We start from the raw sequence: 18,286 nt of genomic DNA, 5'->3' as shown, positions 1-18,286 counted from the left end.
GCGCTGGGGGGAGGTGGCGCTGGAGGGGGTGCGTGGCGCTGGGGGTGTGGCCATGGCGAGGGAGGTGGCGTTGGCTAGGGGGTGGCGCCGGGGGGGTGGCCATGGCGGGGGTGGCGCTGGAGGGGGGTGGCGCTGGTGGGGGGTGGCGCTGAGGGTGTGTGGCGCTGGGGGGGTGGCCATGGCGAGGGAGGTGGCGTTGGCTAGGGGGTGGCGCCGGGGGGGTGGCCATGGCGGTGGGTGGTGCTGGAGGCGGGTGGCGCTGGAGGGGGTGGCGCTGGGGGTGTGTGTGGCGCTGGAGGCGGGTGGCGCTGGAGGGGGGTGGCGATGGTGGGGGGTGGCGCTGGGGGTGTGTGTGGCGCTGGGGAGAGGTGGCCTTGGCGGGGGTGGCGCTGGAGGGAGTTGGCGCTGGAGGGAGGTGGCGCTGGTGGGGGGTGGCGCTGGGGGGTGGCCATGGTGAGGGAGGTGGCGTTGGCTAGAGGGTGGCGCCGGGGGAGGCGGCCGTGGCGGGGGTGTGGCGCCGGAGGGGGGTGGCGCCGGGGGGGGGTGGCCATGGCGCTGGCGGCGCGCGTTTCCGCCGTCCGGCTCGGCGGCGCAGAGCCCCGCGGGCGGCGCGGAAGCGTTCGGGGCAGCCATGTCGCCTTTGTCTGCGGCGCGGGCGGCCCTGCGCCTCTACGTGACGGGCGCCGCGGTGGTCCTGGCGCAGCTGCTGCGTCGCTGCCGCGGGGGCCTCCCCGAGCCAGGTCAGCGGGCCGGGGGGCGCGGGGCGGGGGGCGAGCGTGGCGGCGGCGGCGCTGGGCCGGGGAGGGCTCCTCGCGCCGCGAACCCCGGGGGAGTCGGGCTGGGGAGAGCCGGGGCTTGAGGGGAGGTCGGGGCGGGCGCGGCCAAGACCCCAGTGACCTTGGCAAGGGGGCAGCCCCCGGCGCTCCCCGGAAGGAGGCCTGCGGCGCGGGGGCGGGGGACGCGGCGCTCCGCCTCCTCCTCCTCCTCCTCCTCTGCGGGCCGGCTCTCCCCGCGCGCGTGGTCCCAGCGCGGCCCCGCGGCCTCCGTGCTGCGGTGGGTGGGGGTCCCGTCCCGAGCCGGCCGCGTCCCCCTCTCATCCCTCATCCACGGGCTCCGCGCGCCCCGCGACTCCTCCCTCGGGCTCTGCGCGCCGCCGGGGGCTCAGCTGCGACCGCGCGCTCCGCTGCGCGCCCCCCGGCCCCGGGAGGGGAGGAGGGGGCGCCCGCAGGACCTCGCCCCCGGCCCAGGGTAGGTAGAGGCCGGCCCTCCCCCGAAGGGACGGGCAGAGCGCCCCGCGGGGGGCCCGGGGTGTTGCTTCTGGGGCACTGGGGAGCCATGAAGGTCTTAGAGGGAGGGCATTCCCGCCGAATAGCAACTTTGTTTCTCTGGCTTTTGAATACATCTTCCGAGTCACCGGGTCTCAAACTTAATGGTGGGAGGACGCGTTTATTCTCCAATCGAGGACACCCCGCGTGCTTTTATTAGGTGGACTAGATCTAACCATACTAACGCGATGAGAAATTAAACCCGAGTAACCTGTAAGCCTTTCTGTATGCACTGATTTAAAGAGAATAATAACAAACCTAGTGTTAACATCTGTACGAACTGATTTAAAGAGAATAAAAACAAACCTAGTATATGTTAACATAAATGTTTTGAGATTTTAAAAACTGTTTTCCAACACAAAACGTTTAGTGGTAAGTGTGGCATTGCTTTTATATTGTTGCAAAGCCCCTCGGTAGCCCCCGGAAAACTCCCCTGTACACTCTGGAGATTGTGGGAGTGAGCAAAAAAAAGTCTTTCTCCGGGAAAACTCAAAGATCCCTAGGCCTGGCTTTGAGCAGATATTTTAAAATAATCCCCACCCTCCCAAACCTCTACCCACGGGAAATGAATCTTTAAATTTCATGTGAGCCAAGCTTTTACTTTTCTTATACATAGTGTACTTGGGTATTTCAAATAGATTTACAATGATTACAACTGAATAGAACTCGTAAAAAAAAAAAATCTATCTGACTCCTTCTACGGTTTAAAAGGGACTAGTTTCCAATAGATGGGAGCTTGGGGATTGGAGGGGTGAGGGCAAACGAGTCTTTTAAATCAATAACCATTTGTAAAACGAAGAAATATTTCAATTCTCCCAAATTGTGTAGCGCCTGCGGATTATGTTTCTCTGTGCACTTTTGCTTTCAGACAGGTCCTGCCAATGAATGTTTTGCTCACATAAAAGACATATTTAAATTGTGAATTGAATTTAAACTTGGCAGTATGGTTGCAGCCCCAAAACCAAACTGCTTGTCTTGAAAACGTGCTTGTTATGCGTCAAAAATCAGGGCTGTGTATTTTCCACTTGTTGGTTATGTGTCTGTGTGTGTGTGTATATATATATATATATATATACATATATATATATATATATGTATATATATATGAAAGAGTTGTTAGGACAAGCTACAGATGAAGTGTTGCGTACTCAAGCAAATCATATCATGTCAGATTAACACTCTGAGTATGCCGTCTTCCCAAGAGAACCACTCCCTGGCAGATTAAAAATAGTTTTTAATAATGAGGGCATATCATGACTTCCCTGCAAGTGCCACACTTTCCCCTGCCTTTTCTGAGTATCTTCCAACTGTGGGACTAACCATTCAACTAGTTGACATTCAACTTTGTCCTCTGTGCTGAGCAAAGTTCACTGAGAGAAATAGTGACGAAGCAGCCAGTCTCTCCATTTCAGATGGGTAGCAGCTGGAGTTTTTACTTAGAACTGCAAAACTGAGTATGATCATAGAAATTTTAAAAAGGGAAATAAATATGATGTGTATTTTGCATAATTGGAATTACGTGAAGTGAAAACAAAGGAAGTGCTAATGTAAATGCTATGGCTTCTTAAAATTAGTTATCTAAAAACAAGATTATTACAAATTAATGATAGACAGTGGAATGAGACCCTAAATTAGGAATTCCCATAAGTGAGTTGATCCGCAGGTTTTTCTGTATCCCAGAGACCCATCCGCACAATCAGATTTTGGTCTCTTTGTCAGAGTTTTAAAATACATAATCTAATTAGTGCATTTAATGACGGAAGGCGACATCCACAACTCAAACTTCAATTGGCCTGAAACCAGATGGAAATTATTGCATTGTGTAAAGAAAGGCTCTGCTCACTGTTCATAAATGGATTGCCCGTTGGAAATTAAATTTCTCTGATGCATCCATAAGTTTAGATGCATCCATAAGTTTTAAAATCTTCGGCTGCTGGACTTAATTTTGTTTGAGTTTTTTCCCTGTAATTTTACATTTAAATATAGTTTTTTACTTATGTTAATAATTGTTAGGTTTATATCCACCTCACATTTATTTATTGATGATGAATTTGTAATTTAATTACTTTAAATTTAATCTAGATTTTTTTTATTGGTGAGCTTACCATCTCATCACTGAGACTTGGCTTGTTTTCTCCCAGCACTCTGGTGGGATCGGAAGGCTGAATCCTGGGCTTTTTCTAAGGTTTTGAAAAATAGGGGGTGTTAAAGCCATGGTTAATTTTTGCTGGTTTTGTGCAGAAGTGAACAGTGGCATACGACGAGCATCCTATAGAAGTGAAGACAGAGGTTTTCAAACTTGGTTTTAGGGCCCCTTTGGGCTCTCCAAAAATGAGGATTCCAAAGAGCTTTCGTTTATGTGGTTTAGATCTGTCCGTTTTTCTTCTTAGACCTTAAACCAGACACATGTAAACCATAGCCAATAATCCATTTCAACATAGCAATAATGAACCGATTGCATATTACTATAACACCTTTTTAATGAAAAATAAACAAAAACTTGAGAAAAGTGTCCTTGTTTTATATTTTTGCATCTCTCTCTCATTACTGGCTGCGTGGAAGGTGGCAGCGTTCTCCCCTCTGCTCCTGTATTCTGAACCTTATGATAGGTTGTTTGGTGGAGGCATCTGAGGAAAATCCAGCCCCTCTCACAGGTTGTCATTGGGAGAGGCAGGAACTCACTCCTGGACTTGTCTTGGGGACAGTGGATCCCCGCTAACTGCCCTTCACGTTGGTTGTGTGAAGCCCTTCTAGCACATTCAGCATCTTTGCCCAACTGCCATTCAAGTTGGTTGTGTAAAACCCTTCTAGTGCATTTAGTATCCCTGCAACTGCCCTTCAAGTTGGTTTTGTGAAACACTTCTAGCGAGTTTAGTGTCTTTGCCCAACTGCTCTTCAAGTTGGTTGTGTGAAACCCTTTTAATGTATCCACCATCCCTGCAACTGCCCTTCAAGTTGGTTGGGTGAAACCCTTCTAGCACATTCAGCATCTTTGCCCAACTGCCATTCAAGTTGGTTGTTGTTCTAGTCTGCTAATGCTGCTGGAATGCAAAACACCAGAGAAGGATTGGCTTTTATAAAAGGGGTTTATTTGGTTACACAGTTACAGTCTTAAGGCCATAAAGTGTCCAAGGTAACACATCAGCAATCGGGTACCTTCACTGGAGGATGGCCAATGGTGTCCGGAAAACCTCTGTTAGCTGGGAAGGCACGTGGCTGGCATCTGCTCCAAAGTTCTGGTTTCAAAATGGCTTTCTCCCAGGACGTTCCTCTCTAGGCTGCAGTTCCTCAAAAATGTCACTCTTAGTTGCAGTTGGGATATTTGTCCTCTCTCAGCTTCTCCAGAGCAAGAGTCTGCTTTCAATGGCCATCTTCAAACTGTCTCTCATCTGCAGCTCCTGTGCTTTCTTCAAAGTGTCCCTCTTGGCTGTAGCTCCTCTTCAAAACATCACTCACAGCTGCACTGAGTTCTCTCTGCCCATCAGCTCATTTATATGGCTCCACTGATCAAGGCCCACCCTGAATGGGTGGGGCCATGCCTCCATGGAACTAGCTCACCAGAGTTATCACCTACAGCTGGGTGGGGCCATCTTCAAAGAAACACTCAAAGAAATCTAATCAAAACTGGTAACGTCTGCCCACACAAGATTACATCAAAGACAATGGCGTTTGGGGGACACAGTACATTCAAACTGGCACAGTTGTGTAAAACCCTTCTAGTGCATTTAGTATCCCTGCAACTGCCCTTCAAGTTGGTTTTGTGAAACACTTCTAGCGAGTTTAGTGTCTTTGCCCAAGTGCCCTTCGTGTTGGTTTTGTGAAATCCTTTTAATGCATCCACCATCCCAGCCAACTGCCCTTCATGTTGGTTTTGTGAAATCCTCCAAGCATGTTCACCATCCCCACCACCTGCCCTTCAGGTTGGTTGTGTGAGGCCCTCCTAGCACGTCCTCTCTTTAGGATGGTCCTCCACCTTCTCTGCACATCAGGGTTCCCCCAAGACGCCCTCTTGGGCACCTGCCCAGAGAGACTGGTGCTGTTGAGAAAGTTCCTGCTTCCAGTAAGAAGTCACTCATCAGAAACAGAGAACTGTGTTCCAGTTACCAGCTACCGTTTCAGCCAAAAAAATAAAAAAATAAGAATAGCATCAATGGAGGGCCTGAGAGCACGGTGGCCTATTGCTTGCCGTTTGAATTTCCGTGAGTTGTAGAGGCAGGAAGGAGAAGCTAGCCTCCAAATCGAGGGTGTGTCGTCCCTGAGGGCAGGTTTCTCGCCTGTCTCTTGGATTGCTTTCTTCACACTCAGCACGCTCCATCTGAACCCATCTGCCGAAGGCTCAGCTTTGGGGTTTTCCTCTCTCAGGAAGTCCTGGTTGTATAGGATTCTCTTGACATCTTCCCTGACATCTTGACAGTCCACAGCTCAGCTCCTTAAATAGTACAAATGAGATTTCTCGAATCATTTCACGGACACCGCATCTTCCCTCCCCACCCAGCAGTACCACTGAGCTGCTGAGATTCCCAAATCCGGCACATGGTGGCATCCCCTAAAAACCCTCACGAAGCCCCTGCTGACAGTCTGTACTGATGTGGGGGGGGGGCATTCAGAGCCCCTCAGCCTTTATGGGGAGGGGGTATCGATGCAAACACTCACATCCCTCTTATATTTTCATCCTTCTTAATGAGAGTGGCTCTGAACGTCTCCCCAACTCTCAGAAAATCCCTGGTGGCTGCCTGACGTTTAACTGCCTGATGCCGGATAGCGATTGAAAGCTTGTGGACATAAAGAGCCCTGATGGAGAAAACCCAGCCACCCTTAGGCTGTGCTGGGTGCAATGAAGGCCCTCGAATGGGGTCCCCAAGGGACTGGCCGTTCAGACGTTCGGCTACAACAGACTTCTAGGTCATCAAATCCTCCACTCTCTTGGAGAGCCAAATAACCTTTGCACCTGCACACAGCAAATATGCATTTCTGTGCACAGGTGTGACTCTGCAGTGAAATAAGTGCATTAAAAGACACCCCCGGAGGCGGGGCAAGATGGCAGACTGGTGAGCTGTATGTTTTAGTTACTCCACCAGGAAAGTAGGTAGAAACCCAGGAACTGCATGGACTGGACACCACAGAGCAATCTGACTTTGGGCATACTTCATACAACACTCATGAAAACATGGAACTGCTGAGATCAGCGAAATCTGTAAGTTTTTGCGGCCAGGGGACCCGCGCCCCTCCCTGCCAGGCTCAGTCCCGTGGGAGGAGGGGCTGTCAGCTCCGGGAAGGAGAAGGGAGAACTGCAGTGGCAGCCCTTATCGGAAACTCATTCTACTGATCAAAACTCCAACCATAGATAGACTGAGACCAGACACCAGAGAATCTGAGAGCAGCCAGCCCAGCAGAGAGGAGACAGGCATAGAGAAAAAAAACAACACGAAAAACTCCAAAATAAAAGCGGAGGATTTTTGGAGTTCTGGTGAACATAGAAAGGGGAAGGGCAGAGCTCAGGCCCGAGCTCAGGCCCTGAGGCGCATATGCAAATCCCGAAGAAAAGCTGATCTCTCTGCCCTGTGGACCTTTCCTTAATGGCCCTGGTTGCTTTGTCTCTTAGCATTTCAATAACCCATTAGATCTCTGAGGAGGGCCCTTTTTTTTTTTTTTTTTAATCCTTTTTTCTTTTTCTAAAACAATTACTCTAAGAAGCCCAATACAGAAAGCTTCAAAGACTTGCAATTTGGGCAGGTCAAGTCAAGAGCAGAACTAAGAGAGCTCTGAGACAAAACGCAATAATCCAGTGGCTGAGAAAATTCACTAAACACCACAACTTCCCAAGAAAAGGGGGGTGTCCGCTCACAGCCATCATCCTGGTGGACAGGAAACACTCCTGCCCATCGCCAGCCCCATAACCCAGAGCTGCCCCAGACAACCCAGTGTGACGGAAGTGCTTCAAATAACAGGCACACACCACAAAACTGGGCGTGGACATTAGCCTTCCCTGCAACCTCAGCTGATTGTCCCAGAGTTGGGAAGGTAGAGCAGTGTGAATTAACAAAGCCCCATTCAGCCATCATTTCAGCAGACTGGGAGCCTCCCTACACAGCCCAGCAGCCCAGAACTGCCCTGGGGGGACGGCACTCACCTGTGACATAGCACAGTCATCCCTCAACAGAGGACCCGGGGTGCACAGCCTGGAAGAGGGGCCCACTTGCAAGTCTCAGGAGCCATACGCCAATACCAAGGACTTGTGGGTCAGTGGCAGAGACAAACTGTGGCAGGACTGAACTGAAGGATTAGACTATTGCAGCAGCTTTAAAACTCTAGGATCACCAGGGAGATTTGATTGTTAGAGCCACCCCCCATCCCTGACTGCCCAGAAACACGCCCCATATACAGGGCAGGGAACACCAACTACACACGCAAGCTTGGTACACCAATTGGACCCCACAAGACTCACTCCCCCACTCACCAAAAAGGCTAAACAGGGGAGAACTGGCTTGTGGAGAACAGGTGGCTCGTGGACGCCACCTGCTGGTTAGTTAGAGAAAGTGTACTGCACGAAGCTGTAGATCTGATAAATCAGAGATAAGGACTTCAATTGGTCTACAAATCCTAAAAGAACCCTATCAAGTTCAGCAAATGCCACGAGGCCAAAAACAACAGAAAATTATAAAGCATATGAAAAAACCAGACGATATGGATAACCCAAGCCCAAGCACCCAAATCAAAAGATCAGAAGAGACACAGCACCTAGAGCAGCTACTCAAAGAACTAAAGATGAACAATGAGACCCTAGTACGGGATACAAAGGAAATCAAGAAGACCCTAGAAGAGCATAAAGAAGACGTTGCAAGACTAAATAAAAAAATGGATGATCTTATGGAAATTAAAGAAACTGTTGACCAAATTAAAAAGATTCTGGACACTCATAGTACAAGACTAGAGGAAGTTGAACAACGAATCAGTGACCTGGAAGATGACAGAATGGAAAATGAAAGCATAAAAGAAAGAATGGGGAAAAAAATTGAAAAACTCGAAATGGACCTCAGGGATATGATAGATAATATGAAACGTCCGAATATAAGACTCATTGGTGTCCCAGAAGGGGAAGAAAAGGGTAAAGGTCTAGGAAGAGTATTCAAAGAAATTGTTGGGGAAAACTTCCCAAATCTTCTAAACAACATAAATACACAAATCATAAATGCTCAGCAAACTCCAAATAGAATAAATCCAAATAAACCCACTCCGAGACATATACTGATCACACTGTCAAACACAGAAGAGAAGGAGCAAGTTCTGAAAGCAGCAAGAGAAAAGCAATTCACCACATACAAAGAAACAGCATAAGACTAAGTAGTGACTACTCAGCAGCCACCATGGAGGCGAGAAGGCAGTGGCACGATATATTTAAAATTCTGAGTGAGAAAAATCTCCAGCCAAGAATACTTTATCCAGCAAAGCTCTCCTTCAAATTTGAGGGAGAGCTTAAATTTTTCACAGACAAACAAATGCTGAGAGAATTTGCTAACAAGAGACCTGCCCTACTGGAGATACTCAAGGGAGCCCTACAGACAGAGAAACAAAGAAAGGACAGAGAGACTTGGAGAAAGGTTCAGTACTAAAGAGATTCGGTATGGGTACAATAAAGGATATTAATAGACAGAGGGGAAAAATATGACAAACATAAACCAAAGGATACGATGGCTGATTCAAGAAATGCCTTCACGGTTATAACATTGAATGTAAATGGATTAAACTCCCCAATTAAAAGATATAGATTCGCAGAATGGATCAAAAAAAATGAACCATCAATATGTTGCATACAAGAGACTCATCTTAGACACAGGGACACAAAGAAACTGAAAGTGAAAGGATGGAAAAAAATATTTCATGCAAGCTACAGCCAAAAGAAAGCAGGTGTAGCAATATTAATCTCAGATAAAATAGACTTTAAATGCAGGGATATTTTGAGAGACAAAGAAGGCCACTACATACTAATAAAAGGGGCAATTCAGCAAGAAGAAATAACAATCGTAAATGTCTATGCACCCAATCAAGGTGCCACAAAATACATGAGAGAAACACTGGCAAAACTAAAGGAAGCAATTGATGTTTCCACAATAATTGTGGGAGACTTCAACACATCACTCTCTCCTATAGATAGATCAACCAGACAGAAGACCAATAAGGAAATTGAAAACCTAAACAATCTGATAAATGAATTAGATTTAACAGACATATACAGGACATTACATCCCAAATCACCAGGATACACATACTTTTCTAGTGCTCACGGAACTTTCTCCAGAGTAGATCATATGCTGGGACATAAAACAAGCCTCAATAAATTTAAAAAGATTGAAATTATTCAAAGCACATTCTCTGACCACAATGGAATACAATTAGAAGTCAATAACCATCAGAGACTTAGAAAATTCACAAATACCTGGAGGTTAAACAACACACTCCTAAACAATGAGTGGGTTAAAGAAGAAATAGCAAGAGAAATTGCTAAATATATAGAGACGAATGAAAATGAGAACACAACATACCAAAACCTATGGGATGCAGCAAAAGCAGTGCTAAGGGGGAAATTTATAGCACTAAACGCATATATTAAAAAGGAAGAAAGAGCCAAAATCAAAGAACTAATGGATCAACTGAAGAAGCTAGAAAATGAACAGCAAACCAATCCTAAACCAAGTAGAAGAAAAGAAATAACAAGGATTAAAGCAGAAATAAATGACATAGAGAACAAAAAAACAATAGAGAGGATAAATATCACCAAAAGTTGGTTCTTTGAGAAGAACAACAAGATTGACAAGCCCCTAGCTAGACTGACAAAATCAAAAAGAGAGAAGACCCATATAAACAAAATAATGAATGAAAAAGGTGACATAACTGCAGATCCTGAAGAAATTAAAAAAATTATAAGAGTATACTATGAACAACTGTATGGCAACAAACTGGATAATGTAGAGGAAATGGACAATTTCCTGGAAACATATGAACAACCTAGACTGACCAGAGAAGAAATAGAAGACCTCAACCAACCCATCACAAGCAAAGAGATCCAATCAGTCATCAAAAATCTTCCCACAAATAAATGCCCAGGGCCAGATGGCTTCACAGGGGAATTCTACCAAAGTTTCCAGAAAGAACTGACACCAATCTTACTCAAACTCTTTCAAAACATTGAAGAAAATGGAACACTACCTAACTCATTTTATGAAGCTAACATCAATCTAATACCAAAACCAGGCAAAGATGCTACAAAAAAGGAAAACTACCGGCCAATCTCCCTAATGAATATAGATGCAAAAATCCTCAACAAAATACTTGCAAATTGAATCCAAAGACACATTAAAAAAATCATACACCATGACCAAGTGGGGTTTATTCCAGGCATGCAAGGATGGTTCAACATAAGAAAATCAATCAATGTATTACAACACATTAACAAGTCAAAAGGGACAAATCAATTGATCATCTCAATAGATGCTGAAAAAGCATTTGACAAAATCCAACATCCGTTTTTGATAAAAACACTTCAAAAGGTAGGAATTGAAGGAAACTTCCTCAACATGATAAAGAGCATATATGAAAAACCCACAGCCCGCATAGTACTCAATGGTGAGAGACTGAAAGCCTTCCCTCTAAGATCAGGAACAAGACAAGGATGCCCGCTGTCACCACTGTTATTCAACATTGTGCTGGAAGTGCTAGCCAGGGCAATCCGGCAAGACAAAGAAATAAAAGGCATCCAAATTGGAAAAGAAGAAGTAAAACTGTCATTGTTTGCTGATGATATGATCTTATATCTAGAAAACCCTGAGAAATCGACGATACAGCTACTAGAGCTAATAAACAAATTTAGCAAAGTAGCGGGATACAAGATTAATGCACATAAGTCAGTAATGTTTCTATATGCTAGAAATGAACAAACTGAAGAGACACTGAAGAAAAAGATACCATTTTCAATAGCAATTAAAAAAATCAAGTACCTGGGAATAAACTTAACCAAAGATGTAAAAGACCTATACAAAGAAAACTACATAACTCTACTAAAAGAAATAGAAGGGGACCTTAAAAGATGGAAAAATATTCCATGTTCATGGATGGGAAGGCTAAATGTCATTAAGATGTCAATTCTACCCAAACTCATCTACAGATTCAATGCAATCCCAATCAAAATTCCAACAACCTACTTTGCAGACTTGGAAAAGCTAGTTATCAAATTTATTTGGAAAGGGAAGATGCCTCGAATTGCTAAAGACACTCTAAAAAAGAAAAACGAAGTGGGAGGACTTACACTCCCTGACTTTGAAGCTTATTATAAAGCCACAGTTGCCAAAACAGCATGGTGCTGGCACAAAGATAGACATATAGATCAATGGAATCGAATTGAGAATTCAGAGATAGACCCTCAGATCTATGGCCGACTGATCTTTGATAAGGCCCCCAAAGTCACTGAACTGAGTCATAATGGTCTTTTCAACAAATGGGGCTGGGAGAGTTGGATATCCATATCCAAAAGAATGAAAGAGGACCCCTACCTCACCCTCTACACAAAAATTAACTCAAAATGGACCAAAGATCTCAATATAAAAGAAAGTACCATAAAACTCCTAGAAGATAATGTAGGAAAACATCTTCAAGACCTTGTATTAGGCGGCCACTTCCTAGACTTTACACCCAAAGCACAAGCAACAAAAGAGAAAATAGATAAATGGGAACTCCTCAAGCTTAGAAGTTTCTGCACCTCAAAGGAATTTCTCAAAAAGGTAAAGAGGCAGCCAACTCAATGGGAAAAAATTTTTGGAAACCATGTATCTGACAAAAGACTGATATCTTGCATATATAAAGAAATCCTACAACTCAATGACAATAGTACAGACGGCCCAATTATAAAATGGGCAAAAGATATGAAATGACAGTTCTCTGAAGAGGAAATACAAATGGCCAAGAAACACATGAAAAAATGTTCAGCTTCACTAGCTATTAGAGAGATGCAAATTAAGACCACAATGAGATACCATCTAACACCGGTTAGAATGGCTGCCATTAAACAAACAGGAAACTACAAATGCTGGAGGGGATGTGGAGAAATTGGAACTCTTATTCATTGTTGGTGGGACTGTATAATGGTTCAGCCACTCTGGAAGTCAGTCTGGCAGTTCCTTAGAAAACTAGATATAGAGTTACCATTCGATCCAGCGATTGCACTTCTCGGTATATACCCGGAAGATCGGAAAGCAGTGACACAAACAGATATCTGCACGCCAATGTTCATAGCAGCATTATTCACAATTGCCAAGAGATGGAAACAACCCAAATGTCCTTCAACAGATGAGTGGATAAATAAAATGTGGTATATACACACGATGGAATACTACACGGCAGTAAGAAGGAACGATCTCGTGAAACATATGACAACATGGATGAACCTTGAAGACATAATGCTGAGCGAAATAAGCCAGGCACAAAAAGAGAAATATTATATGCTACCACTAATGTGAACTTTGAAAAATGTAAAACAAATGGTTTATAATGTAGAATGTAGGGGAACTAGCAATAGAGAGCAATTAAGGAAGGGGGGAACAATAATCCAAGAAGAACAGATAAGCTATTTAACGTTCTGGGGATGCCCAGGAATGACTATAGTCTGTTAATTTCTGATGGATATAGTAGGAGCAAGTTCACAGAAATGTTGCTATATTAGGTAACTTTCTTGGGGTAAAGTAGGAACATGTTGGAAGTTAAGCAGTTATCTTAGGTTAGTTGTCTTTTTCTTACTCCCTTGTTATGGTCTCTTTGAAATGTTCTTTTATTGTATGTTTGTTTTCTTTTCAACTTTTTTTTTCATACAGTTGATGTAAAAAAGAAGGGAAAGTTAAAAAAAAAAGAAAAAGAAAAACAAGGAAAAAAAAAAAAGATGTAGTGCCCCCTTGAGGAGCCTGTGGAGAATGCAGGGGTATTCGCCTACCCCACCTCCATGGTTGCTAACATGACCACAGACATAGGGGACTGGTGGTTTGATGGGTTGAGCCCTCTACCACAGGTTTTACCCTTGGGAAGACGGTTGCTGCAAAGGAGAGGCTAGGCCTCCCTATGGTTGTGCCTAAGAGCCTCCTCCCGAATGCCTCTTTGTTGCTCAGATGTGGCCCTGTCTCTCTACCTAAGCCAACTTGAAAGGTGAAATCACTGCCCTCCCCCCTACGTGGGATCAGACACCCAGGGGAGTGAATCTCCCTGGCAACGTGGAATACGACTCCCGGGGAGGAATGTAGACCTGGCATCGTGGGACGGAGAACATCTTCTTGACCAAAAGGGGGATGTGAAAGGAAATGAAATAAGCTTCAGTGGCAGAGAGATTCCAAAAGGAGCCGAGAGGTCACTCTGGTGGGCACTCTTATGCACACTTTAGACAACCCTTTTTAGGTTCCAAAGAATTGGGGTAGCTGGTGGTGGATACCTGAAACTATCAAACTACAACCCAGAACCCATGAATCTCGAAGACAGTTGTATAAAAATGTAGCTTATGAAGGGTGACAATGGGATTGGGAAAGCCATAAGGACCACACTCCACTTTGTCTAGTTTATGGATGGATGAGTAGAAAAATAGGGGAAGGAAACAAACAGACAAAGGTACCCAGTGTTCTTTTTTACTTCAATTGCTCTTTTTCACTCTAATTATTATACTTGTTATTTTTGTGTGTGTGCTAATGAAGGTGCCAGGGATTGATTTGGGTGATGAATGTACCACTATGTAATGGTACTGTAAACAATCGAAAGTACGATTTGTTTTGTATGACTGCGTGGTATGTGAATATATCTCAATAAAATGAAGATTAAAAAAAAAAAAAAAAACATAAGGACAAATGGGGTGGGATGTGGGGGATGGTTTGGGTGTTCTTTTTCCACTTTTATTTTTTATTCTTGTTCTGGTTCTTTCTGAAGTTAAGGAAAATGTTCAGAGATAGATTGTGGTGATGAACGCATAACTATGTGATCATACTGTGGACAGTTGATTGTATACCATGGATGATTGTATGGTGTGTGAATGTATTTCAATAAAACTGAATTTAAAAAAAAAAAAAAAAAAAAAAAAGACACCCCCGGCATGGACAAATCCTTTATTACTCAATTACAGTTGAAGCTCATCATGTGCCTTTGATACTAATAGTGCATGCTTTGTGAAAAGCGACTTAACTTTGAAGGTAAAATCTGAAGATGTTTGAGTGCTCCCCTCTCAAAATTAAAGACTGCAGGTGGTGCTTGGTGCATTGATTTGTCTTTGACGTGGGGCATTGCAACAGCAGGTGCATGCCGGCTTTTGGGAACTGAGTCTGGGCTCCCGCCATGCAAGGAGTTTCCCTAAAAATTGCTGACCCACTCACCCCACTCAGTTGGTCCTTGGTGGACATCCTAGAAGCAGGGAATGGTCAGAAGTGTAAGGAGCAGCCTTCAAAATTTGCATAGTTACAGAACTGTAAAGAACATTCTTCAAAGTTTGCATACTTACAAAAAAAGTCCATTTCCCTACATGTGCAATCGCTGCATTGAATTAATCAGGAAGAAAGAGCCTCTTAACCCATTCTCTTGCAAGATTCTCCCCTCTGCTTTGAAAAGGCGAGACGCAACCAAAGTTAGGGTGCTGGGCCTCTTTGCCCTTTGCTTCGAAGCAGAGCTGGAAGACGGGGTTGCTTTGTCACGCGGCTGCTACTCAGTGCTCGCTGACTTGCAGCACGTCCGTCCGCAGGGCCCGTTCTCACGCTCTGTTTTGTCTCACTGCTTTCTAGCAGGTACCCACCCATGAGTGAAGGTTGAGCAGGCAGGCCCCCAGCGGCAAGGCGATGGAGAACAAAGGCCCGGAAGGCTCTGCTGCAGACCTAAAGCTCGTGGCCCACCCCCGCGCCAAAAGCAAGGTGTGGAAGTACTTCGGCTTTGACACGAACGCAGAGGGATGCATCCTGCAGTGGAAGAAAATCTACTGCCGCATTTGCATGGCGCAGATCGCCTATTCCGGAAACACGTCCAACCTCTCCTACCACCTGGAGAAGAATCACCCCAACGAGTTCTGCGAGTTCGTCAAGAGCAACACGGAGCAGATGCGCGAGGCGTTCGCCACCGCCTTCTCCAAGCTCAAGCCCGAGTCGTCCCAGCAGGCGGCGGCCGCGGCGCAGGGCACGCTCGCCTCGAAACCCGGCCACAGCTATGAGAGCAAGAAGCAGCAGGAGCTGACTGCCGCGGTCATCAGCCTCATCTGCGAGGGTCTCTACCCAGCCTCCATCGTGGACGAGCCCACCTTCCGGACGCTGCTGAAGACGGCAGATCCCAGGTACGAGCTGCCCAGCCGGAAGTTCTTCTGCAGCAAGGCCATCCCAGAGAAATACAGCGCAGTCAGGGAGGCAGTGCTCAAGGAGCTGGCCGATGTCCCCTGGTGCGGCATCTCCGCTGACATGTGGAGGAGTGACAACCAGAACCGGACGTACGTCACGCTGGCCATCCACTTCCTCAGCAGTGGCTCCCCCAACTGCCTCTCCGTCGGCTCCAGGTGCCTGAAGACCTTCGAGGTGCCGGAGGAGAACACGGCGGAGACCATCACCCGGGTCCTGTATGAGGCCTTCATCGAGTGGGGCATCAGCTCCAAGGTCTTTGGGGCCACCACCGACTACGGCAAGGATGTGGTCAAGGCCTGCTCGCTGCTGGACATCCCCGTCCACATGCCGTGCCTTGGGCGGACGTTCAACGCGGGCATTGGGCAGGCCTTCCAGCTGCCCAAGCTGGGCGCGCTGCTAGCCAGGTGCCGCCGGCTGGTGGAGTACTTCCAGCAGTCCGCGGTGGCCATGTTCATGCTGTACGAGAAGCAGAAGCAGCAGAGTGCCGGGCACTGCATGCTGGTGAGCGACCGCGTGTCCTGGTGGGGCAGCTCCCTGGCCATGCTGCAGCGCCTCAAGGAGCAGCAGTTCGTCATCTCCGCCGTGCTGGTGGAGGATAGTAACAACCACCACCTCATGCTGGAGGCCGGCGAGTGGGCCACCGTGGAAGGGCTGGTGGAGCTGCTACAGCCCTTCAAGCAGGTGGCTGAGATGCTGTCGGCCTCCAAGTACCCCACCATCAGCATGGTCAAGCCCCTGCTGCACATGCTGCTGAACACCACGCTCAACGTCAAGGAGACGGACCCCAAGGAGATCAGCATGGCCAAGGAGGTAATCGCCAAGGAGCTCTCCAAGACCTACCAGGAGATGCCCGAGATCGACATGTTCCTGAACGTCGTCACCTTCCTGGACCCGCGCTACAAGAAGCTGCCATTCCTCTCCGCCTTTGAGAGGCAGCAGGTGGAGAACCAGGTGGTGGAAGAGGCCAAGAGCTTGCTGGACAAGATCAAGGACGGGGGCTTCCAGGCTCCCGAGGAGAAGATGTACCCCCTGCCCGAGGAGCCCCCGGCCAAGAAGCTCGCCCTGGCGCCCACGCTGCCGCCCACCAGCGTCATCAACAACATGCTGGCCGAGATTTTCTGCCAGTCGGGGAACGTGGAGGATCAGGAGGAGTGGCACGCGCAGGTGGTGGAGGAGCTCAGCAACTTCAAGTCGCAGAAGGTGCTGGGGCTCAACGAGGATCCTCTCAAGTGGTGGTCCGACCGTCTCGCCCTGTTCCCGGTGCTGCCCAAGGTGTTGCAGAAATACTGGTGCGTGGCGGCCACCCGGGTCTTCCCCGAGCGGCTCTTCGGCTCCTCGGCCAACGTGGTCAGTGCCAAGAGGAACCGGCTGGCTCCCGCGCACGTCGACGAGCAGGTCTTCCTCTACGAGAACCTGCGGAGCGGGGCGGAGGCGGAGCCCGAGGACGAGGACGAGGGGGAGTGGGGTCTGGACCAGGAGCAGGTGTTCCCGCTGGGGGACACAGTCAGCGTGCACAGCGGCTTCTTTGGGATCAGGGACGGTGGGTTTGTGTAGCAGCACGCGGGAGGAAGGGTGTCTGGCCTTGCAGGTTTGCAGAGAATCATCCATTGGATGCTTGGCTGTAAATACTTACCCTAGATGCTGTCCCTTTGGCTTCTTGTTTCACATCCGTCTTCCATCTCGGAAAGAAACGGGAGAAAGAGGAAAAAGTAAAGAGAAAGGGCTCTGGGAGTTTTGGGGGAATCTGTCTGCCACATCCTCTCCTCTTATCCTTGACAGAAAGAGAAATAGGAGGCTGCCGAGGAATCTCAAATACTAAAAAGTTGCCAGTAGGAGCAGCGTTTGCAGGCTGTGTTGCCTCCCAGATACTTGCACATCCCACACAATAAATGCTTTCCATGGCAGGGACTGGAATACGTTAGAGAAAAATAAAAACTTGAGGGCAGACGCGAAGCAGCCCTCTCCGAGCACCGGCAACTGAGCTTTAGTGATTCAGAGAGAAATGCGTACGTGTTTACATTTTGGTTTAAGGGAGAGCTTTGCTGGGGAAAGTCGGGACACATTCTTTTGCAAAAAAAAAAAAGCCCTTGAAAATTTAGAGACAAGTTTTAAACGTGGTGAAAAAATGTTTAAAAATGAGCATACAATGCTAGCACTTATATATATGTATATAAAAAAAAGAAAAAAAAGAAAAAAAACCAGGTGTTCGATGTCTTATATTTTTTTGCCCGAGTCGTTCTTAGCCTCTTGCTGAAATTCAGCTGGTGGACATGGCCCTTCTCAGCCAGCTCTGGGCTTTATGCAGAATAAGGCACATCTTCTGCCCTGAGGGTCTGTCTTAGGGTTTGAATGCTCAGGTGCTCAGCTTTCCTGAACTTTATCTTTCCCAGGATGGGGTGACAACGTCACCTGTCCCTTGAGGCTCTAAGACAAGCAACCCCACGGCTCGCCCAGCCTGCGTTTAGCCTGATATACGTGCATTGTGATTTGTCACAGGAAATGACTCCTGTTTCTCTTTTAAACTCAGTACCACCGGGGCAGGGGAAGGGGGGAATTAATTTAGAAAACTGC

The 18,286-nt window shown here is 47.0% G+C and overlaps 2 protein-coding genes across 3 annotated transcripts in view; both read left to right on the top strand.

The window, feature by feature from the left end:
- Positions 1-538: 538 nt before the first annotated feature.
- Positions 539-17,851, top strand: ZBED1 (zinc finger BED-type containing 1). Of its 2 annotated transcripts, none has more exons than XM_037824596.1 (2): positions 539-740; positions 15,119-17,851. In XM_037824596.1, the coding sequence occupies exon 2, from the start codon at positions 15,170-15,172 to the stop codon at positions 17,267-17,269; it is 2,100 nt and encodes a 699-aa protein (XP_037680524.1). In that variant the 5' UTR covers positions 539-740; positions 15,119-15,169; the 3' UTR covers positions 17,270-17,851. The 2 variants fall into 2 exon arrangements, with proteins under 2 accessions (XP_037680524.1, XP_037680523.1); XM_037824595.1 differs by having other exon boundaries at positions 15,116-17,851.
- Positions 806-18,286, top strand: part of DHRSX (dehydrogenase/reductase X-linked) — a 393,706-nt gene continuing 376,225 nt past the window's right edge. Inside the window, exon 1 of the mRNA XM_037824590.1 lies at positions 806-1,248. The gene's annotated coding sequence lies outside the window, so the exon portion shown is untranslated. The remainder of the gene's footprint in view (positions 1,249-18,286) is intronic.

The sequence above is a fragment of the Choloepus didactylus genome, assembly GCF_015220235.1.
Source record: "Choloepus didactylus isolate mChoDid1 chromosome X unlocalized genomic scaffold, mChoDid1.pri SUPER_X_unloc1, whole genome shotgun sequence".
In the NCBI taxonomy this organism is placed as follows: Eukaryota; Metazoa; Chordata; class Mammalia; order Pilosa; family Megalonychidae; genus Choloepus; species Choloepus didactylus.
This window is presented reverse-complemented; position numbering and strand designations above follow the sequence as displayed.